Source organism: Scyliorhinus torazame, chromosome 5, assembly GCF_047496885.1.
Source record: "Scyliorhinus torazame isolate Kashiwa2021f chromosome 5, sScyTor2.1, whole genome shotgun sequence".
In the NCBI taxonomy this organism is placed as follows: Eukaryota; Metazoa; Chordata; class Chondrichthyes; order Carcharhiniformes; family Scyliorhinidae; genus Scyliorhinus; species Scyliorhinus torazame.
The window spans coordinates 210,659,698-210,684,257 of NC_092711.1; the positions used below are offsets into that span (position 1 = coordinate 210,659,698).

The window sequence follows — 24,560 nt, forward strand, 5'->3', positions numbered from 1 at the left end:
TTTTCACACACGCGGTCAGGCTGGGGGTGCCCTATTTGGGTGTTGGGGTGGTCAGGAGATTTAAAAATGCCGACCCGATTTCTCACTACACTGGGGCGTTCCGGCGAGTGGAGCTCTTCAGTGTACAAAATGGGACTATGTGTGCCGTCGCGCATTCCCTGCTGAGGCCCCTTTTGCAATGCGATGCGTTTCAAGGCACTGCGAGCACTGGGAAACACACAGCTAAATGTGCTCGCTATTGGACTTTGTTCCCAATTAGTTGAATCATGCCCTCTGCCACATAAGGGGGAGGGGGTGATGATTGTCCCTTTAAGGGCAACACAGCAGAGTAAGTGTCTCCTGGCCTGGCTGACCAATCGTGATTCAGAGTAGGGCATCAGCACAGGGAGAGTAGTTCTCTGAGGCAGAGATATCCTGCTGCTCTTGGAAATCCCTGTAAATAAATCCATTGTTGTTCATTAATGAAGTCGCTGTAAAGTGTCTCATTACAGAGGGCCCAAGATTTATGGGTATAGTTACATTTAATATTAGGATTGAGAGGGAGAAGCAAGAGTCACCACCCAAGTTTCAAAAGAATTAAGAACTATCCATGAATGCAACCAAAATTGAAAACAGTAAACTTACAGGAAAACTGGAACATTTTGAAGTACCAAAAATAAGAATTCCACTTGTCCAGTGAAACAACTATGGTTGCCATCGTCCCAGAGGGCCATAGGCTGTGCTCCCCTTTTGATCAAAAGCTGACTGGTGAGGATTTAACCTGAGGGTCAGCAGACCTTAGACGAGGGGAAAAGTTGCAATGACCTCGGTCTGTGCGGGAATTGAACCTGTGCTGTCGTTGGTGTCGCTCTGCATCACAAACCAAGGGTGGGATTCTCCGACCCCCCGCCGGGTCGGAGAATCGCCGGGGGGGGGGGGAGGGGGAGATGGGGGGGGGGGGGGGGGGGGGCGTGAATCCCGCCCCCGCCAGCTGACAAATTCTCCGGCACCGAAAATTCAGCAGGGGGCGGGAATCGCGCCGCGCCGGTCGGCGGGCCCCCCCCGGGCGATTCTCCGGCCTGCGATGGGCCGAAGTCCCGCTGCTGTCATGCCAGTCCCGCCGGCGTGAATCAAACCACCTGCCTTACCGGCGGGACTGGCGGCGCAGGCGGGCTCCGGGGTCCTGGGGGGGGCGCGGGGTGATCTGGCCCCGGGGGGTGCCCCCACGGTGGCCTGGCCCGCGATCGAGGCCCACCGATCCGCGGGCGGGCCTGTGCCGTGCGGGCACTCTTTTCCTTCCGCCTCGGCCATAGCCTCCGCGATGGGCGATGTGGAAGTGACACCCCCTTCCTGCGAATGCGCGGGGATGACGTCACCAGCCGCTGACGCTTCCACGCATGCGCGGACTTCCGCCGTCCGACGCAGTTCCTTCGGCCCCGGCTGGCGTGGCACCAAAGGCCTTTCCCGTCGGCCGGCGGCGCGCCAACCACTCCGGCGCGGGCCTAGCCCCACAAGGTGAGGGCTTGGCCCCTAAAGGTACGGAGAAATCGCACCTTTGGGGCAGCCCGACGCCGGAGTGGTTCCCGCCACTCCATCCCGCCGGGACCCCCCGCCCCGCCGGGAAGGGGAGAATCCCGGCCCAACTGTCCAGCCAAATGAGTGAAGCAACCGCATTTGTTTGGGAAATGCTGCCACAATAGATCATTGTGCTTATTTGGCTTATTGGATCCAAGTTCAAATACAACCCACAATGATGCATCTGCTGATGTGCGGTTTGAACCTGCATTACAGGAGAAATTAGCAAGCCAAACGAATAGACATCTGCAAATGTTAAGTGGTTATTTGCTCCTACTCACTGTCTGGCTAGAAGACATCCTCACCCACTCCTCCTGTCCACCCTCTGTCCAACCTGCTTTCTCGCCTGTTGAACCACTTCCCTTTTGCTCAGAGGCTGTTCTCCAGCCACCATCAACATCTGCTCGATCCAGAATATACCGCGCCTTTAGCAGATGCAGACTGGCTTTCAGTGGTGCTAGCTTTGCACAAACCCTGTTCAGAGGTGCAGCCACTGAGCAGCTTGCTGAACACTGGGCTGCCTCCTGTAAATATTTCAATTAGCAGGAGGCATGAGTTTACATGCTCTCTGCATCACTGCAGTCAGGTGTGCGTTAACCTCAGATCAGGCTTCAGGGGTGAAATTCTCCGTTATCGGCGCAAAGTCCGCCGATCGGCGCAAAAAACGGCGCAAATCCGACCTGCATCACGCCGCCAAAAACGGTGCGAAGTCTCCGGCCCGAAATGGGCTAGCAGCAACGTGACGGGATCCGCGCTTGCTCACGTTCACGCCGTGCGGCGCCAAACGCGCCGCACGGCGTGACGGCTCATAAGGACGCGCTGCTCCCCCCCACCCGACCGGAACACCCGACCGGAACACCCGACTGGATGGCTGGCCGCCGCTCAGCCCCAAGGTTCCAGTCACGGGATGTGGAGGCGCTCTTGGACGTGGTGGAGCAGAGGAGGGAGGCCCTGTATCCCGGGCACGGCCGCAGAGTTGCCCCACGCCACAGCCGGCGTCTGTGGAGGGAGGTGGCAGAGGCCGTCACCGCTGTGGCCCTGACACCACGGACAGGCACCCAGTGTCACAAGAAGGTGAACGACCTTGTCAGAGCAGCCAGGGTGAGCCTCCCCATATCCCCCATATCCCCCTGCCCCCATATCCCCCCTCCCCCATATCCCCCCTCCCCCATATCCCCCCTCCCCCATATCCCCCCTCCCCCATATCCCCCCTCCCCCATATCTCCCCTCCCCCATATCCCCCCTCCCCCATATCCCCCTCCCCCATATCCCCATATCCCCCTCCCCCATATCCCCCTCCCCATATCCCCCATATCCCCCTCCCCATATCCCCCCTCCCCCATATCCCCCCTCCCCCATATCCCCCATATCCCCTCCCCCATATCCCCCCTCCCCCATATAACCCCTTCCCATATCCCCCATATCCCCCCTCCCCATATCCCCCCTCCCCATATCCCCCATATCCCCCCTCCCCATATCCCCCCTCCCCCATATCCCCCCTCCCCCATATCCCCCCCATATCCCCCATATCCCCCCTCCCCCATATCCCCCCTCCCCATATCCCCCTCCCCATATCCCCCATATCCCGCCCATATCCCCCATATCCCCCCTCCCCACATCCCCCCTCCCCCATATCCCCCCTTCCCCATATCCCCCCTCCCCATATCCCCTCTCCCCCATATCCCCCATATCCCCCTCCCCATATCCCCCATATACCCCGTCCCACATATCCCCCCACCCCCATATCCCCCATATCCCCATATCCCCCCTCCCCATATCCCCCCTCCCCCATATCCCCAAGTGAATCCAGCCCTAACCTTAACCTCTGCAATACACGCGCAACCGATGGCGTGCATTCATATACCTGTCTAACACTGTTGCCCTTTACCCCTGCCACCAACCCCGCACCCCCCCCCCTCCCCGCCACAGGAGAAGCGCGCACACAACACCAGGGAGCATGTGAGGACTGGAGGAGGCCCTGCTGATGAGAGGCCACTGACCGAACACGAGGAAAGGGCCCTGGAACTGGCTGGCGGACCTGAGGACCGGGAGGTTGCTGATGCAGAGGCCGGGGGCGTACTAGCAAGTGAGCCACCGACAGCCCGTCCCCATATCCCCCCTCCCCTATATCCCCCTCCCCCATATCACCTGATCACTGCCTGCGTGTCTAACCATGCATGCTTCATTGTGTATCGCAGGAGCAAACGTCCAGGCACCCATCCCCGCAGATGCAGACCGCCCGCAGGATGCCCCTCGGAGGCCACGGGAGACGGAGAGACCCGGACCCTCCGGCATGCGACGCCCGCAGGATGCCCCTTGCACCCCACGGGAGACGGAGAGACCCGGACCTTCCGGCATGCGACGCCCGCAGGATGCCCCTCGCACACCACGGGAGACGGAGAGACCCGGACCCTCCGGCATGCGACGCCCGCAGGATGTCCCTTGGAGACCACGCGAGACGGAGAGACCTGGAGCAACAGGGAGACGACGCCCCCGTCTCGTGCGGGTGCGACGACGCAGGCGTGTGCCACCCAGAGACGAGAGGGGCAGTCACAGGCCCTCGTCACAGCCGAGCCAGGACACCACTACCCAGGACACCACTACCCAGGACGCCATTACCCAGGACACCCCTACCCGGGACAGCACTACCCAGGAAGACGAAATACCGGAAGAGTGACTCAGAGTGGATGGGTGGAGACGAACCCCCACCCCAAAGTGCCATGGACTCAGAGTGGGACGAAGAGCACGACACAACGCCACTGCTGTCACCAACACCCTCCACCATCGCAGAAACACTCACCTCGGTTGGGCACTTTAGTGATGAGGCATCTGGTACACTCACTGGTGCGCACAACACAGCCGTCCCGGTACAGCAGGCGGAGGTAGGAACAGCAGAGGGGCCGGGCGGTCGGAGGGCAGCCCAGCCCAAGCGAACATCTGCCGCCCAGATGGATCCCGGGAGTTACCACACCCACCCATAGATCCGATGCAACCACCGAACCGGAGACGAGCGAAGAGGGTGACGGCCGGCTTGCGGCGGCTGCAGTCGCAGGTGGAGGAGTCCACCCGCGTTCGGGAGCTCGGAGTGGTGCCGGTCATACGTGCCACCCAGGCCGACACCGCACAGGTGGCGTCCGCGGTGGAGGCAATGGGTGCGACGGTGACAGACATGGGGAACGGTTTGCGAGGCCTGGGGCTTTCCGTGCAGGCGGCGTTTGTGGCCCAGGACATGGCTGCCCTCTCACAGGAGGCCATGAGCCAGTGCCAGCGCCAGATGGCAGAGGCGCTCAACGCCATCGCCCAGTCTCTGCAGGCCATGGCACAGTCTTGGCAGGCCATAGCCCAGTCTCAGCAGGCCATAGTCCAGTCTCTGCAGGCCATCGCTGAGGGCATCGGCGCCATTGGCCATGTGCGAGCCGGCGTCGCACAGTCACAGACAGGGTTTGCCAATCCCCTGAACTCCATGACTGCAAACCTGCAGACCCCTGTCGATACCAGCACGGGCCTCCAGGACTGGCAGCGCCAGATGTCGGGGGGCGTCGGATGGCCAGTCCGTTCGCATCCCCCACCCATGTAGAGGCCTGGGGGCCATCGGGCACCCCGAGGGAGGAGGAGGTGCTGTGGTCCGTCCCGGGTCCCCTTGTAGGGGAGGTCCCGGAACACCAAGACACCCCGGACTCCTTCCCTTCTGTCCCAGGTGCATCGGGTGGGCAACGGGCAGGACAGGCTGGCAGCTCGCCATCCCAGTCGCCCGGGCCGCAGCCTGGCCCATCGAGGCCAGGACGCCCCAGGAAACGGCCGCCAAAGGGATCCCATGTCAGAGGGCAGGAATCACAGAAGTCCACCTCCAGTTCTGCTGTACCGTCTGGGGAACCACGTAGACATAGTCATAGGGTCCGTAAGGCCAAACAATTAGACACTGAATAAGTTGGCACGGGTGCAGGGCACAGATGAGTTTTAGGGGCTAGGGCACGTGCATGAACTCCCTTGGTTATTAAAGTCAATGTTACACCTACAGATGCTGCCTTTGTGCTCTGTCCAAAGCGTGCGGGGGTGTCATGTATGTCGAGCGCAAGTGTGTGTGTGAGGGGTGGTCTTACCTCAGCCCCAGGTGAGTCTGCCCCCTTCCCCCTGGGCCGCCAGCAACATCCCCCGGGCAGAGGACGGGACCGTGCGCTGCAGTGTCACAGCCGCATGCAGGGATGGTCCGGGTGGATGGTGGTACTGTGGCCATGGGTCAGACATAGTCCAACGATGTAGAGCCAGGAGCTCATCGCAGGGCGGGTTGTCATCATCCTCCATGGCCTGCAATAGACACGCGTCCACCGGCAACTGTGTGAGCCCTGCCGTTGTGCCGCAGGTGGATCGGCAATGGTGGGGGTGGTGTGCATGCGGGTGGGGTGGGTGGGGTTGGGGAGGGGGGTGAGGGCGCTGGGTGGGTGGATGGGTGGGAGGTGTGGGTGGTCGGCTGTTGCCATGGTGGCGGTCTGTGGCCGTACTACCCGATTCCCACGCCCATCTAGTCAGTTAAGCGGGCGGCTATCAGCCTGTCCCGTGCCCGCTGGGCCAGCCGGTAACGGTGGACAGCCACCCGCCTGTGTCTACCCCGTCTGCCCTGACCATTGCCCCCATCCCCCTCATCTGGGGAGGACTGCGCCTCTTCCTGCTGCTCCTCCACTCCGCCTCCTCTGCCTGTGGCTCATCGCCCCTCTGCTGGGCTACATTGTGCAGGACACAGCACACTACAATGATGCGGCCGACCCTATCTGACCGATACTGCAGGGCACCCCCAGAGCGGTCCAGGCCCCTGAAACACATCTTCAGCACGCCAAAGCACCTCTCTATCACTCCCCTTGTCACTACATGGGCATCATTGTAGCGGTTCTCCGCCTCATTGCGTGGCCTCCGTACAGGCGTCATCAGCCACGAGCGCAATGGGTAGCCCCTGTCGCCCAGCAACCAGTCCCTCAGCCGGGGATGGCATCCCTCGTACATGCCGATGATGGATGACCGCGGCAACACGTATGAGTCGTGTACACTGCCCGGGTAACGGGCGCAGGCGTGCAGGATCATCATGCGGTGGTCGCAGACCACCTGTATGTTCATCGAATAGGTACCCTTCCTATTGGTGAACACGGCCCTGTTATCTGCAGGTGGCCGCACGGCGACGTGCATCCCATCAATCGCTCCCTGCACCATGGTGAACCCGGCCACGGCAGAGAAGCCCACGGCCCGGGCATCTTGGCTGGCACGGTCCACAGGGAAGCGGATGTAGCGGTGCGCCACGGCATATAGGGCATCTGTCACTGCCCGGATGCACCGGTGCACCGATGTCTGCGATATGCCGGACAGGTCCCCACTCAGTGCCTGGAATGACCCCGTTGCATAAAAGTTCAGGGCCACCGTAACCTTGACGGACATGGGGAGCGGGTGTCTCCCGCCAGTGCCACGCGGTGACAGGTGTGCCAGCAGGTGGCAGATGTGTGCCACGGTTTCCCGCCTCATCCGGAGTCTCCTCCTGCATTCCCGGTCCGTGAGGTCCTGGTATGACTGCCGGGGCCGGTACACACGGGGCGCCCTCGGGTGCCTCCGTTGCCGTGGGGCCGCGACGTCCTCCTCCTCCTCCTCGTCCTGTCGGTCAGGTGACCCTCCAGCCTGGGCGGCTGCCGCCTGCCCCTCTGCGGCAGCCTGCGCCGCCTCTCTGGCACGCTCCTCCTCCTCCTCCTCATCCAGGGCAACATAGACATGAGTGCCTGCCGCCACGGCGGCCAACATCGCTGGCTGATCGGAAAACATGACGGCCTGGTGGAGGGGGGGAACGACGACATGTCATCATTGCCCATGCCCCCTCCTCCCCCCAGCCAGGTGGCATGGACCGCATGTGTCCAACTGTTGGAGGCTGGCACCTGGCCAGGTGGACCAACTCACTTGCCCTCGCACCCCCCGTTCCCATCACGGACCCCCCCATCTCCACGGCACGGACCCCATCCTCCTCCCCGGCACGGACCCCCCCCATCCCCCCTCCCCGGCACGGACCTCCCCCATTCTCCTCCCCGGCACGGACAACATCCTCCTCCCCGGCACGGACACCATCCTCCTCCCCGGCACGGACCCCATCCTCCTCCCCGGCACGGACGCCCACATCCCCCCTCCCCGGCACGGACCCCCCCATCCTCCTCCCCGGCACGGACCCCATCCTCCTCCCCGGCACGGACGCCCCCATCCCCCCTCCCCGGCACGGACCCCCCCATCCTCCTCCCCGGCACGGACCCCATCCTCCTCCATGGCACGGACCCCCAATCCCCTCCCCGGCACGGACCCCCAATCCCCCATCCCCAGCACGGACCCCACCATCCACCTCCCCGGCACGGGCCCCCCCATCCTCCTCCCCGGCACGGACCCGCCATCCTCCTCCCCGGCACGGACCCCCCATCCCCCTCCCCGGCACGGACCCCCCATCCCCCTCCCCAGCACGGACCCCCCACCCTCCTCCCCGGCACGGACCCCCCATCCTCCTCCCCGGCCCTCCCTGACACGGACCCACCCATCCCGCTCCCCGGCACGGACCCCCCATCCTCCTCCCCGGCACGGACCCCCCATCCTCCTCCCCGGCCCTCCCCGGCATGGACCCCCCATCCCCCTCCCGGCACGGTCCCCCCATCCTCCTCCCCGGCACGGCCCCCCCATCCTCCTCCCCAGCACGGACCCCCCCATCCTCCTCCCCGGCACGGACCCCATCCTCCTCCCCGGCACAGACCCCCCCATTCCCCCTCCCCGGCACGGACCCCCCCATCCTCTTCCCCGGCACGGACCCCCCATCCTCCTCCCCGGCCCTCCCCGGCATGGACCCCCCATCCCCCTCCCGGCACGGACCCCCCCATCCTCCTCCCCGGCACGGACCCCCCATCCCCCTCCCCGGCACGGACCCACCATCCCCCTCCCCGGCACGGACCCCCCATCCTCCTCCCCGGCACGGACCCCCCATCCTCCTCCCCGGCACGGACCCCCCATCCCCCTCCCCGGCACGGACCCCCCATCCTCCTCCCCGGCACGGACCCCCCATCCTCTTCCCGGCCCTCCTCGGCACGGACCCCCCATTCCCCCTCCCCGGCACGGATCCCCCATCCTCCTCCCCGGCACGGACCCCCCATCCTCCTTCCCAGCACGGACCCCCCATCATCCTCCCCGGCTCTCCCCGGCACGGACCCCCCATCCCCCTCCCCGGCACGGACCCCCCATCAACTTCCCCGGCACGGAACCCCCCATCCTCCTCCCCGGCCCTCCCCGGCATGGACCCCCCATCCCCCTCCACGGCACGGACCCCCCATCCCCCTCCCCGGCACGGACCCCCCATCCTCCTCCCCGGCACGGACCCCCCATCCTCCTTCCCGGCCCTCCCCGGCACGGACCCCCCATCCTCCTCCCCGGCACGGATCCCCCATCCTCCTCCTTGGCCCTCCCCGGCACTGACCCCCCCCCCCTTTCCGGCACTTCCCCGGAGCCCAGCCCACTCTAACCACCCCCCCCCGCCGCACACACGCACACAACCCTACACACACCTCTCCCCCACACATTCAGACTGCGGCCACGCCATCGCCTGCCCAGCGGCCAACGCCCCAGGCCGTCACTCACCTCCACGCTGGTCGGCGTAAACCTGGAGCACAGGTTGACGCCGATTAAAAGGAGGTTTGATTTACTTCGACGTGACCCATCATCACGTCGACGAGACTTCGGCCCATCCGGACGGGAGACTATCGGCAGGCCCAAAATCGGCTGCCTTGCGCCCACCCGTGCCATTCTCCGACGTCTGCAGCGCCATTAACGCCCCGCCGACTTTTCTCCCTTCGGAGACTTCGGCGGGTGGGTGGTCGGAGAATGACGCCCCAGGTACCCAATTAGCAGCCATCTCCTATTCTCCCCTGTTGGGAAAGTTACTGATAAAAGGATTATAATAAAAGTAAAATGCACAGAATCCGAAGTGACCCTGTGATATTGGTTTGCAATTGGTTCTGAGACGGGAGACAGAGCAGGGAATAAAGGGAGTATACTCTGATTGGTGGGTTGTAATAAGTGGTGTTTGCCAAAGATCTGTACATACACCTCAGCTTTTCACCAAATATACCAAAGACTCTGATGAAGGAATGAGGAATGGTGTAGCCAGCTTCACAGCTGACAATAATTCAAGAGCAACAGGACGCTGTGTAGATGGGAGCAGGATGTTACAAAGAGGTGTACCTAGGCCCAGCAAGGGGGAAAATGGGTGACCAACAGATTTCCGTGTTGGAGGGGATGAAGTCAGCCATTTTGGAACCAAGATAAAATTGTGGGATTTTCATGATAGCAAGAGACTAGGAATTATGGGATCTAATTAGAATGTCCTTAGCTTAAGGGGGCCGCAATATAATGGGAGGAAGTTATGTTTCTGTTGTGCAGGGTCTTGGTGAGACCCAATCTGGACAGGCACATCCAAGTTGGGCACCAATCCTTGGAAATATATATTGGCCTCAGAGGTTTTGTAACACATATTGCCTAGATAAGGGTTAAATTATGATTCCTGATTGTGTAACGTTAACTTGATTTCCTGTGAAGTTAGCGGCTTGAACAGGGGCGTTTAAAATGATAAAGCAATTCAATAATGTCAATGCAGTGAACCCTTTTCCTCTCATACAGAAATAAAATACTTCAGACGCTGGAAATCTGAGGTCAAAACAGAAAACTCTGGAAATATCCAGCAGGTCAGTCAGCAACTGCGGAGAGAGAAAAACAGAGTTAATGGGCAAAATCTAACAGCCGTGTCATGCCTGACTCAGGATGCACAATAGAGGGAACGCAAACCTGCATTTAAACTGGATAGTAAGGCACACTTTGATATGCACTCGCCGGAGTTACTCAAGGGTTGGGATCTAACCCTTGTCCTTTGGAGACTCTGAGCAAGTGCCGGTTAGTGTTGGTCTCCACCAACTTGAACCAGGCATACTGGCACTTTGGTTCGGTCTCCCAGATGTTTGAGGGCCCCTGGGAAGTTGGGCATTGGGCAGTGTGGTACCCTAGGACCCCTGATGACATGTGGGCACTCCAGCACTGCCAGCCTGGCAGGGGCAATGCCAGGGTAACATTTTGTCTGTGCTGGGGATTGTGCCTGGGGGCACCCTGCCCTTATGAGATGGAATGCGAGAGGCACAATACCCCCTTATAGGTGTGTGTGGGGTTTCCGGAGGTCCTAGTTGGGGGAGGGAGGGGGGGGCGCGCACAAGATCTCTTCCTGCACTGGCGAGCGGAGTTTGTTAATGTAGAAAATGGGACTGAATGCGTTCCCCGCTGAGGCGTTAGATCTTGCCCAATATTTCAGGTTGATGACCTTTCTTCAGAAGAAGAGACAATCGAAAATAAAATCAAGATTGCAAGGAAAAAGAAGCAAAATGAAGGCAGAGGTTCCAGTTGAAATTGTTAACGAAGTGTCAATACCCAATGACTGTAAAGTGACTAATCTAAAGGTGAGATGACATTCTTCGAGTTTATGTTGAATTTCATAGAACAGTGCAGGAGACCAGCAACAGAGAACCAAGTGAGAGAATGGGAGGGGTTTAGAAGCTTGAAAGGTTCTCATGAGTTGACTGGATGGAAGTGTTCCACAAAGTGGTCATCCAATCTGCGTTTGATCGCCCTCGTGCAGATGGGCCGGCTTTGAGAGCAGAGAGCACAGCATATTAAATTGAAGGAAGTCGATATAAATTGCTATTTTACCTGAGAGAACGTGTGTCTTTGGATGTCGAGGAGATGGATGGGCAGGGGTTTTTCTTGGAAATTAGCCCTGGAGAAAGGAGGGAGTGTTGGGGCTGACAGAGGAGTGGACCAGGATGTTGCCGAGGGAAGGGCCCTTTCAGAATGCTGAAAGGGGAGGGGACGGAAAGTTGTGTTTGTTGATGATGTCACACTGGAGGTGGCGGAAATGGCGATGGATGATCGTTGAATATAGCAGTTGGGGTGGCAGGCGAGGGGTATGGGCACCTGATGACTTCAGCAGGGAGAGAAAGGGGTGAAAGCAAAAACACACGAAATGGAATGGACACAGTTAAGGGTCCTGTCAACTGTTATCGGTGAATCTTTTTTTAAAAAGTTCTGTGGTGAAAGTTTGCATCTTGAATACAGATGCAATAGAGGCAAGTGCATGAGGAGATTGGACCAGACCCCGACAAAAAACAAGGGCTGGAGCTTTCTGGCTGTTTGCTGTCGGCGGGATTCTCTGGTCTTGCCGGCAGTGCATCCCCATTCGTGGGCTTCCTGGTGACGTGGGATGGCTTCAATGGGAATTCTCATTGAGAGTGGTGCGAGCAGAGAATCCCACTGCCAGCGAACGGACAACCGCCTCGCGCCGCTGAGAAACACGTAACTGGGAGGCCGGAGAATAATATAATAATCGCTTATTGTCACAAGTAAGCTTCAATTCAGTTACTGTGAAAAGCCCGTAGTCGCCACATTCCGGCGCCTGTTTGGGGAGGCCGGTACGGGAATTGAACCCGCGCTGCTGCCTTGTTCTGCATCACAAGCCAGCTGTTGAGTCCACTGTGCTAAACCACCACCCAAGGTGTGAGGAAATGTAGTCAAACCAGCTGTGGGAGTCAGCAGACTTACAGCAAAAATTGGTTTACAGCTTATCCCCAGAAATGAAGATGGAGAAGTCGAGGAAGGAATGGGAAGAGTCAGAGGTCAACAGCATGAAAGTAAGAGAAGAGTAGAAACTGGGAACATTGTTGAATTTCCAGTTCGGGCGAGAGCAGAGCTCAACCTAAAACTGTCATCACTATACCGAACAAAAGAGGTGAGTGTTATATTACATTGTGTAATATCTTGTTACTCATTTGCTTTCTGCCAAGATGGTCATATACTTGATGTTCATTAACACGAGAAGTCTTCAAATAAAGCAAACACTATTTATTGAGTAATGATAAGAATTTAACCTAGTGGTTATCTAGCTGTTATTTCTGTATGTTAACCCTTACAGACATGCAGATCACTACAGTGAGGGAGGGGGGCCTGAGTAGGACTGGGGCATGGAATGTTCCAGATATCCCACAAAAAAGTTTGTATTTATTCTGCTCAGAATTCTGCTATTCCCACTTCCTCTAGATGTTTGATTTGTTTCTTTACTTGCCCCATTGCCACTCACTTTGACCTTCCACCAAAAACTCCTCCGTCATTTAATTTCTTCTTTTCTCCACCCGATATAAGACTTTCCATTTTTTCTCTTTACTTCCCCCCCCCCCCTCCAACCCTTTCGCTTGCATTTCTACTTTTTTGCAGTTCTGAGGGAAGGTTGTTACCTGAACCTTTTGGGGTTGCAGTGTTCCAGTCCCTCCCCTGCTGGAGGTCCCAGATGGGCCCAAATCCATCTTCCTCCTTCGGGATGCACTCTTCATGGGTTGTAGGGGCAGCGAGTAAAATCAACTTCACTTGAAAGCCTTGCAGGTGAAAGATCTGAGGGGGTTTCCATCCAGCTGATGTGATTTTCTCTTTCCAGGAATTTACAGGTGCTGTTTCCTCTGCCTGAGCCAGCAGGTGTGGGGCACAGGTGAGATTTAAAGCACTGATTTTTTTTTTCACTGTCTCTGTCTGGACTGCTCTAGCTCCCAGGTACCCAGGTAAGGGTGTCACTTATGGGGGACTTCTAGCAGGAGTCTCTCTCTTATGGGGGTGTTTCTGGTGGGGTTCTCTGTAATGGGGATTTCTGGAGGGGGTCCCTGTATTGAGGAGCTTCTGGTGAGGTCTCTGTAATGGGGAGGGGTTCTGGTGGGGTTCTCTCTTATGGGGGGATTTCTAGTGGGGGTCTCTGCAATGGAGGGGGAGGGGGTTCTGGTGGGATCACTCTTTTCGGGGGTTACTTCCAGGGGGTCAAAGCAGGTGTCTGGTGGGGTGGAGTGGGGGGGGGCAGTCTTCCATTGTGGTGTGATGAGATTTACCCTCTGATGAACTTTGGGGGCATCTCCCTAAAAGAGTTACCCCCTTGGTCCACCGTGAAGTCCACTGTGCCAGGACCACGCTGGTGAATACCTGCACCAATTCTCGCCCACATGAATCCCGGCCCAGAGGAACGGAGAATCACACAGGCTTGGAGAATATGATGCCCAGCCTGTCAATTTGATTCATGTGCATCCTCCCGTTGACGTGCCGCGTGAACCTTGATGCTGCCGCCAGCAGGGGACCGGAACATCCGAACGGGATCGGCCATTCTTTTGCCCGATGCTGGAGTTAAACAGAGTGCTACCTTAGCAGCAGAATAACACCTTAAATAGTCTCATATCTCTGTCCTTATAAATTGTTGATCGTCTGTCTCGTGTCAGCAGTTTCATGGGGGATGAGCTCGGGAATATTATTAAATGCTTAAATTGTAAAATTCATGTTATCATTTTCAATTCTGGAACTATCTCATTCGATGAGTTTGCTGTCAGCTCCTCCTTGATTTTCCCCAAGATCAAACGCATTTTGAGGTTTTTCCGACTGGTGCTGTCCACATTGTGGCCTCCTGGGCTTCTTAACTCGAGAACCAACTCCGTGAACGTCATTAACCATTAACCAGGGAAGGGTCATTCCAGTTGAGTCCCGTCTTATCCTCACCCAAAGTTCATGTGCTACATGTTTATATTTTCACAGAAATTGATAATCAATGATGGGATACTTGGCTGATGTTTTCCTCCTTAATCTCAGGGATATGGTCAGCTCTATCACCCTCACTGTTGTTGAGGTGATGCATAGGTTTGAGCTACCCGCGTCATTTAATTTTTATTTATTTCTAAACAGCAAACAAGCTTACATTCTTTCTAAGAACTTAGTCTTCATTTGTGTTTATTTTCCATTATGCTTCACATTCCAGAGGCACACTATTTATAGAATCCCTACAGTGCAGAAGGCCATTTGGCCCATTAAGGAACCACCGACCCTTGGAAAGAGCACCCTACCTGACCCATCCCCCTGCTCTATGCCTGTAATCCCAACTAACCTGCACATCTTTGGATACTAAAGGGTAATTTAGCATGGCTAATCCACCTAACCTGCACATCTTTCGACTGTGCCAGGAAACCAAAGCGGTGGGAGGGAGCCCACGCAGACACAAGGAGAACATTCAAACTCCACACATCCAAGCTTGAAATTGAACCCGGCTCCCTGGCTCTCTGAGGCAGCAGTATGAACCACTGTGCCGCCATGCCACCCACTACCACACTGCAAGAGACTGAATTCACTCATCCACTTTATATCATTGGCCAATATTTATCCAAATCCTTTAAGAAATGCGATACGTTGCAGGTTGTACAAAGAAAAAGATACTGTGGTAAAGCTTTTCCCCTTTAAATGGGCATGGTCCGGGCCCCCTGACGCCATAACGCATGTGACATCATACGTAGGAAGCATTTGCACATGCGCAAATCGCTGTTCCTGTACCGGGGGCCGTTTTCGTGATTGTGCATGTGTGGCGTCTCGCTCATATGCAAACGGACCTTCCCGTTCTGTGTGCTTCTCGCGCAACTGTGCATGTGCAGTCCCTTTAGAAAGATGGCCTACTGCTAATCCTACTATAGCTCCCAGACTGACTAACCAGTTGCTGCAATCCACATGGTGGGTGTAATAGTGAATCAACCCTGTGTCTCTACTCACTGACTGTCTCCACTGGAAAGAGGCAGATCATTGTGTGGTGTCCTTTATATATGGGTTGGTGTAATGCCCTCCTGTGGTCGTGTCACCTCTGTGTGTATCGTGAATGTCCATTGGTCGTGTCCTATCTAACTGATCTATTGGTTGAGTGTGTGTGTGTGATGTCTCTGGTGCTCCCTCTAGTGTCTAGCGAGTCTACATGTATTTACATTGATGCACATCACCACACTCAGCTCCCACCATAATCTCGGACAGTGACAAATAATGAAATATAACCAAAGTCAACATTAATAACTGATTGAGAGATAAAGGGCGTCATTCTCCGACCCCCCGCTCCCGCCGAAGTCTCCGGTACCCGAGATTGGGCGGGGGAGGGAATCGGGCCGCACCGGTTGGCGGGACCCCCCGCCCAATTCTCCGGCCCGGATGTGCCGAAGTCCCGCCCAGAAATTGCCTGTCCCGCCGGTGTAAATCAAAGCTGGTATTTACCGGCGGGACCAGGCGGCGTGGACGGGCTCCGGGGTCCTGGGGGGCGTGGAGCGATCTGAACCCGGGGGGTGCCCCCACGGTGGCCTGGCCCGCGATCGGGGCCCACCGATCCGCGGGCGGGCCTGTGCCGTGGGGGCACTCTTTCCCTTCCGCCACGGCCTCCACCATGGCGGAGGCGGAAGAGACTCTCCCCACTGCGCATGTGCGGGAAACTGTCGGTGGCCGCTGACGCTCCCGCGCATGCGCCGCATTTCCGCGCCAGCTGGCGGGGCAACAAACGCCATTTCCGCCAGCTGGCGGGGCAACAAACGCCATTTCCGCCAGCTAGCGGGGCGGAAATCCCTCCGGCGCCGGCCTAGCCCCTCAATGTTGGGGCTCGGCCCCCAAAGATGCGGAGCACTCCGCACCTTTAGGCCGGCGTGATGCCCGTCTGATTGGTGCCGTTTTTGGCGCCAGTCGGCGGACATCGCGCCGTTGGGGGAGAATTTCACCCAAGATTTGGCCAGGTATTGGGTTTAATACCTGATCAAATTTGGGATGAGGAAAGAAAGTATTTCACTCACTGTGTCTGTCTCTTCATTGTCTGTATCTGGTCTTATAAATTATACAGCAGATCAGAATGGCAACATTACTTTACCATTTTCAGCTGGAACCTTTGTCCAATCGGGAAAATTCCAGCTATTTTTTAATATGAAGTTAGCACTATTACTCAGTTAAATTATTGATAGACTGTGTTACAAAATAAATGTTAACCTTGTAACATTGGCACGGCTTTCCACGCGGCAACAGGTCCAAGGCTGGCAAACTGCCCAAAGGAAGATTCCAAGAAAAACATTGGTATCCCAGTGAGTGCCAGCATGAGTGTGTAGGGAATAAGAAATGCACCTGGAAAATATAAGAAAGAACTTCAATGGAGGGTTGAAAACACTGTTAAGCAGAATCTCCTTGTTCACATCAGGCGTGTTGGGTTCCAATTACCTCTGAAACCTTTATGAAAACTCTTCCTTCTCTCCTTATTTCCTTTCTCTCACTCTTTTTCTTTCTTTCCTTCTTTCTTTCTTTCTTTCTTTCTCACTTTCTTTCTCTCTTTCTTTCTTTCTCTCTTTCTTTCTCTCTACCTAGCCATCACTTGTGCAGCAATATCTTTCCTTCTAATTATCCCAATATAGAAAATTAATTTGTCTCCATTCTCTCCTTTTTTTTGGCCATATCATGATCCCTATAAGATTTTTTACGATTTGATTGTACATTAAAATATTGGACGTGTTAATCTCGCAGTTTTAAATGTTCAGTAAATGAAGGAAGTTGTAGAGAAATTCACATTTTGTGAATTTCATTCTCTAACTGAATCAACATATTTTCTGTCCCTTTTTGCAATTGTGTTTTTACATGTTTGTTGGTGGTTTCCATCATTCCAAACAGGTTTGAATCCAACCTCCAAACCTGACCCCATGGTCTGACTGAGGCTAAAAACTGAGGGTTTCAGACATTGTGCAGTAAATGTGACTGAAGTGGACGATTCATGAGTTTTAAACAATATCACTTCAAGGCAAAAATGGATAGTTGTTTTAATAATTTTGAATATCTTTTAAATTGTCATCTATTTGATGCATCTCACTCTTACCTATAATTCTGAACTATCACCCACATCCCTGGTCAAATTGCATAAATAGTTTAATACTGTGAGATTGAATTTATCATTGACATTTAAAAAAATTCCCCTGTACCTCCTCCATTTTTGTAAACCAGGTAAGGGAATCTCCAGACATTGCCGTAACCCACAGCGTAACCAATCAATGAGAGCAAGTAGTCTGTCTTCGAGGACCAGTTGCCGCGCTCCACATTCTCGTCACTTTCACCCACATGGTCATTGGTGACCGCCTGGAGGGAAAGAGAGGAAATGGCTGACTCATAAATTAGACTTTCTCAGATTTGAACTCAAACTGAAAACAGCTTTGACCCACGACAGAAATAGGTGCGATTTAACCACCACGTTGTGATCTGAGCGTGCTGGTTAAAACGCGGGAATGGCCAAAATCGGGATTCATGCTGGGTGCAAATCAGTTTGCCATCTAACTGGCCCACTTCTGATGGTGAGTTCCACATCTCGCCCAAATGTGACGAGCATATTATCAGCCCCAATTTGTATTAATTTCCATCTCATTAGCGAAATTGAAGTCAAATACAATGGCCTCCCGGGAATTAACCGATTCCCCAGCAAGAAATTACGCATGCGTTGCATAGTCCTCCTTTTTAAAAAGGTGAAGCTGGCGCAATGGCTGCTGAAGGAAACTGAGAAGTTGAGGAGCCATTTCCATTTTCCGGCAGGAAGCTCAAGGGTACTGGAGCTGCTGCCCAGTGCTCGGGGGGCTGGAGGTGGGGGTGGGGGAACCGATCGGGAGATTGGGCTCGTTCGGACCCCTCAGGGGGTTGGGATCATTCGGGGGCTGAAGTGTTGCATTGCGGGGGCACCCCTGGCTGGGGGTGGGTGAGGGACTTTGTGTCTGTGAGGTCTTCAAGTCATCTTTAAATATTGTGGATACCCATAAAAGGGGCAACTACAGCTGCAGTCTGTCTGTCCTACCAGTCTCTTCCAGGACAGAGCACTGATCTTGGTTCTATGCTGAAGGTCAATTTGTTATGGACCAGGGTTTAAAGAACCCCAAAGTGTATCATGGAGTTCACCTGACCCACAACTTTTAATATTGTGGTATGGGGCGCACACGGCCCACTCTACAGGTGTGGTACAGCAGAAATGGAAAAGTATTTTTAAAGCAAAACAATGTTTATTCTATGAGCTCAAGTTAACCTTTTTAAAACATACAGTGAACATCTCAGCAACCATCAATTCAAATACAACCCCCAAAGAATACAACACTAAATAATCCTTTAAGCTTTCCTTTTAACATCCATACGACTTAAAACACCTTTTACCAGAAGCACATCAGGTTAAAGTCACTACTGTTATTAGTTTTAAATCACCAGGATTGATTTACAGTCTTTACATTAAAGAGAGAGAGACTCTAATACACCTTCTGGCTGTGACTACAGCGATCCAGTTCTGAAAATGAAACTAAAACACACCCTGCAGCAAACATCCTAAAGAAAAGTAAAAAGCTGACAGACAACCCAGCTCCACCCCCTCTCTGACATCACTGCAGTAATGAACACTCATTTCTTCAAGGTACTCACACATGACACCACCCCCAAGAAAAAAAAACCATCAACTTCAAGATGATTTCATTTTTCACCTTTTCACTGTCTTTTAAGAAATGCACACAGGAAATATACTTTTTCATTTAAAAAAACAACACACGCAAACAGGTACAAAAATATAATCCACTTTTTTTTCATTCTTCTTCCTCCAACTGAAATGCGTCTCAATTGACAGTCTCTTTGGACAAGAAGGTCCAAATTTGTTTATTCAGTTGTCCTGATGATTGATGGTTTAACTACCTTAAACACATGAGTAGGTTCTGAAGTGCAATATTTCTTTATTCAGTTGTTCTGGGGATTGTATAATAGGTGATTTGGTTGCCTTCAATTACACTAATAGGTTCTGAAGCGCAAGAAATTTAACTGTCTTGGGAATATAGGTTTATGGATTTGACAGATATTTGGGATTCTGAAGAGACTAATGTTTTTTCAAGAGTTTATACAAGGGATGTAAATTTATTGTCCCTGTGAGGGGAGTAATCCCCCATTACAGGGGTTCTCATGGGGGGTCCCGCATTACAGGGGTCCCTGAGGAGCATTCCCCTATTACAGGGATCCCTCTGCAGGATCCCCCGATTACAGAGGTTCCTGTTGGGTATCTCCCTAGTACAGGGGTCCATGGGACGGGGGGGTGTCAGGTCACCCCCCGTACTTTGGTGTAGGGTACACCCAGACAATCTGGTGATGGGGAGGCTGCTGTGCAGTCCGGGAGAGCGGTGGTCATGACCAATCTGCAGTCTGGGGGGGGTTGTTGTTGATTTGTGGTGGGGTAGCTGGCCATGGGACTCCGCTATCGGACTGCCGAATTTCGGAATTCCCTGTGAATTCCCCCATATTGATGGGATCTCTTGTATAAACTCTTGAAAAAACATTAGTCTCTTCAGAAACCCAGATATCTGTCAAATCTCTAAACCCATATTCCCATGACAGCTAAATTCTTTTGTACTTCAGAACCCACTCGTGTGATTGAAGGGAACCAAATCATGGCCAGGATTCTCCGATCCCGCGGCCAAGTTCTGACGTCGGCGTCAAAAGCGCTGAGAGCCACTCCGGCATCAATGGGACGCCAGGCCCAAGTATTCACCCCTTCCTAGAGGGCTAGTACGGCGCCGGACTGGTGTCGCTGGTCCGTTGCTTGAAAGCTGGCGCGCCACGGCCGGCCAAGTCCGTGCATGCGCGCCACGGTCAGCGCGAGTCCGCGCATCTATGTAGGTTCCCGTCTCCACTCCGGCCAACGCGCTCTGTGGCCGAGCCCTACAGGGGCCCGGCGCGGAGGAACATAGGCCCCCCACGGAATTAGCCCGCCCGCCAATCGGTAGGCCCCGATCGTGGGCCAGGCCACAGTGGAGGCCCCCTCATGGAGTCGGATCCCCCCGCACACCCCATCAGGATGGCCCCCGCAGCCAGAACTCCGAGGTTTCGCTGGGTGGGACCATGCATAACCCTCGCTGACAGGACTCGGCCAAACTCAGCAGGCACTCAACCCGTCGAGACGCAGAGAATCGCCGGGGGGCCACTTTCAATGGCCCCGACCGGCGTGGTACTGACCCCGCGGGCACCAGAGAATCATCAGCCCGGCATCGGAGCGGCGTGGCACGATTCTCCCCCCCCCCCCCCCCCCATCCGCGCCTTTTCTCCGACCCGGCTCAGGATCGGAGAATCCCGGCTCATATATCTTACATTCCTCAGGACAACTGAAAAATAAATATTGCACTTCAGAACCTACTGGTGTGTTTCGGATAGCCAAACCATCAGTCATCCATTCATCACTGAGTGACTTTAAGACAGAGATCGAGAGGTTCTTGATAAATTAGTGAATCAGGGATTATGGGCAGAAGGCAGGAGAATGGGGATGAGAAAATATCAGCCATGATTGAATGGCGGAGCAGACTCGATGGGCTGAGTGGCCTAATTCTGCTCCTATGTCTGATGGTCTTATGGTCTGATCAGGACAACTGTGGGCTAATTCTGTCGGTGGGCGGGCTAATTCCATGGGGGGCCTGTGTTCATCTGCGCCGGGCCTCTGTAGGGCTCCGCCACAGTGGGCCGCACGGTTGCACAAGTGGATAGCACTGTAGCTTCACAGTGCCAGGGTCCCAAGTTCAATTCCCCGCTGGGTCACTGTCTGTGCGGAGTCTGCACGTTCTCCCCGTGTCTGCGTGGGTTTCCACCGGGTGCTCCGGTTTCCTCCCACAGTCATAAGACGTGCAGGTTATGTGGATTGGCCATGATAAATTGCCCTTAGTGTCCAAAATGGTTAGGAGGGGTTATTGGGGTTCGGGAATAGCGTGGAAGTGAGGGCTTAAGTGGGTCGATGGGACGAATGGCCTCCTTCTGCACTGTATGTTCTATGTACGTTCTATGTCCAAAACAAAATTGGCATTGTAAATCTATTAGTGTCTGTGAAGATAGCCAATGCTGTTAACCTGCTTTACAAGCAAAAGTGGATCGTAAAATGAGTGCAATTCAGCTCCTGCGTGAAAACCCTGGGCGAGGTTCTCCATTTACCGATGCTGATTTTGTAATCGGCGATCGGGCGGAGAATCCATTTTTACGACAGAATCGGGGGAGGCGCCAGTTTTAAGCAGTTTTCGGATGCTCCGCGCCCTCCAAAACGGCGTTTACGACGGCGTGGACACTCTGCCGCGGGATTGGAGAATCCCGCCCCCTGATTTGACACTTTTCCGGATCATTTCAGTCATGAATACTGTGGACGAGATTGGATGAGTTTACTGCATATCGGAACATGTATTTGGTGATGGACGACATAAAACCTATAACTGGCAGTTACCATTATATGGTGCTCACCATGAATTTGTCCTGTTAATACCGTCCACTTTGAGTTGTACAGTTGAAAACTCATGCTTTTGAGCTCAGTTTGAGTTTCTTCTAATTTGATCAAACCACGTTAAATCTATCACGTGCAGTGTTACGGATGATAGAAAAGATTTGTCCACATTGTCCTGGATCTTCCCTGAATTGACATTCACCATCAAGTTACCAGGGGCGGCACTGTGGCGCAATGGTTAGCACTGCTGCCTCACGGCATCAAGGACCCAGGTTCGATCTCGGCCCCAGGTCACTGTCCATGTAGAGTTTTCACATTCTCCCAGTGTCTGTGTGGGTCTCACCCCCACAACCCCAGAAATGTGGAGGTTAGGTGGATTGACCACACTAAATTGCCCCTTACTTGGAGAAAAAAAAAAGGGTTGGGCACTTGAAGCAAAAAAATCATCGAATTGCTGCTCTGCTCAAACTCTATTGCAGCACCGTAGCATTAGGTGGAATATTTGGCACGCTCCTATTTTTACATCATGTGCTGCCATATAGTAAATTTAAAGTTCCAATTTGTATTCGTTTGAAAATCAGTAGTTTGAGTGTAACCCATGCATTAAAGCTCGATTCAAGTTATATTCTTTGCAATTAAAGGCAAAAATGCTCATTTGTGCTAACACTGAGTTAAGAAGCAATTTTGCCGTAATTTTGAAGGCATTTAAAAAAAACGAAATCGGCTACTGCATTATTAGAAAACGGGCAGTTCAGTAAAATAAAGAGCCTTAATTGTGAGAGAATTAAATGCTAAGTAATTATCAATTGATGTATTAGAAAGGCTGGTAATTTTACCTCAACATAAAGTTTATAATATTTGATGTTTTATAATTACACATAATTACACTTGATTTTAGGCACACTAGACATAAATCATGTTAACTGGGAAATGCTGACTTTCCAGGCAGCTTGGAAAGAGAAGATGGAAGATCTTGAAATCTCAAGGACTTCATGGATTACATTAAGGTTTCCCCACCATGCCCACAACTACATCCTGCCCCTGAGGTTTTCCGCACCACCCTGACACGCCAAGGAATTCCTCCCTCCACTGGCCACATTCCCAACTCACCACAACCCAAACCAAACCACCCCCGAATTACGGACTCAACCCCACAACACGCCCCAAACCTACAGACATGAAATGAACGCCCCCCTTACCTGCGAACCCGCCAGCCCATGTACACGACCCCCCCCCCTCACTAAATCCCACCCCTCTGACCTGTGGATGTGAAGGACCCCAATCCCGTTACACCTGACAGTGCCCCCACCGACCCAACACTCCTATGACCCGTGAATCAGACCTGGCACCCCCCCCATATTGATCCGGCGACCCAACCTGACCCCCTTATCCCAACCCACAGACCCATCCCTTAAACCCACTCTGACCTCCGAACTCCCACTCACGACCTCCAAAACCTACCCACCAATCCCTGACCCTCCACAGACCGTCTGAATCCCAACACCCACCCCCAACTTCCCCTGCATACTAACCTGGGCCTCAGATGTCCCCTTCTCCCAACCTTTGACCCCCTCATCCTCCGATTGCCGCTGGTCTCCTGAACACCAACCCCCTCCACCCTCCCTTCCCCGATCATTTTTTATCCACTTACCCTGGGCCCTGTAAACTGAGCTGCTTTACAGAGACAAGTACAGTGAAGACAGGGGACACCCCTTCTTGAATCCACCAGAGCTGCAATGTGCTGGGGCATGTGAGGACTCTTTCCATGCAAGCCTGAAGCAACTCTGGCCATTTTCAATGCGGTTTTCAAGGCCAGCATTAAAATCTCCTAATCCCTGTAGACCATCTATTGCCGATGCTAGCCGGAAGCTGTGGCCCACTGCTACATAAGTGTATGGAACTGATAAAATGATGTGTCTCTGAACTTGTAATCTGCTGGTAGGCCTAGATCTTGTAATGATAACCTTGCCTGGTGGTTTCGTCAATTTCTCACAATGACCTTGGGATTGCCAATCCTGGACATTGTTCCTGGTTGGATTTTGGATCTTAGTTACAAGATTAGGTGGGAGAAGCTGAAGTTGCTCTCCTTAGAGCAGAGAAAATTGGGAAGAGATCTGATAGAGGTGCACAAGAATATGACAGGCTTAAATAAGGTAGCAAGGAAACACTGTACCGATTAGCTGATGGTGCACCGACTCAGAAGCAATAGTTTAAGGGGCTGGATTTTTACAGAATGTAATAATATTCGCTTGTTGGCACAAATCGGCTTCAATGAAGTTACTGTGAAAAGCCCCGAGTCGCCACATTCCGGCGCCTGTTCGGGGAGGCCGGTACGGTAAACCCATGCCTCAAGAATTTCTGTGTCACTGAGCCTGCATGACAAGTGGAGTTTTCTTTCAATGCAATTGCCCTTATTGAGCCAGCAATGAACTCAGTTCCCAATTATTAGTGCCAAGCGAGTTCCCAGTTGCACCCCACCCAATATCCCATTATAAGTCTGACTCTGGAAGTGTTAGTATCCAGGGCTGTCACTCTGAGACAGGATTTTAAAATTGAGCCCACACTGTTCCTCATAGAATCATAGAATTTACAGGGCAGAAGGAAGCCATTCGGCCCATCGAGTCTGCGCCGGCCCTTGGAAAGGCACCCTACCCAAGCCCACACATCCAGCCTAACCCCATAACCCAATAACCTTTTTGGACACTAAGGGCAATTTAGCAAGGCCAATCCACCTAACCTGCACCTAACGGAGATGGGACGCACTCCCTTTGTCGCTGGCCGGGAGGGTACAAACAGTGAAAATGACGGTCCTCCCGAGGTTCCTATTTGTATTTCAATGTCTCCCCATTTTTATTCCGCGGTCCTTTTT

General features: G+C 54.1%; 1 protein-coding gene across 1 annotated transcript in view; it reads right to left on the reverse strand.

The window, feature by feature from the left end:
* The window catches only part of LOC140418108 (sodium- and chloride-dependent neutral and basic amino acid transporter B(0+)-like), an 82,671-nt gene extending 59,188 nt beyond the window's left edge, over positions 1-23,483 (reverse strand). Inside the window, exons 1-3 of the mRNA XM_072501526.1 lie at positions 23,343-23,483; positions 17,415-17,568; positions 16,441-16,572 (exon numbers count right to left, since the gene is read on the reverse strand). Coding sequence (XP_072357627.1) covers positions 16,441-16,572; positions 17,415-17,568; positions 23,343-23,483 — 427 coding nt within the window. The remainder of the gene's footprint in view (positions 1-16,440; positions 16,573-17,414; positions 17,569-23,342) is intronic.
* Between the last annotated feature and the right edge of the window lie 1,077 nt (positions 23,484-24,560).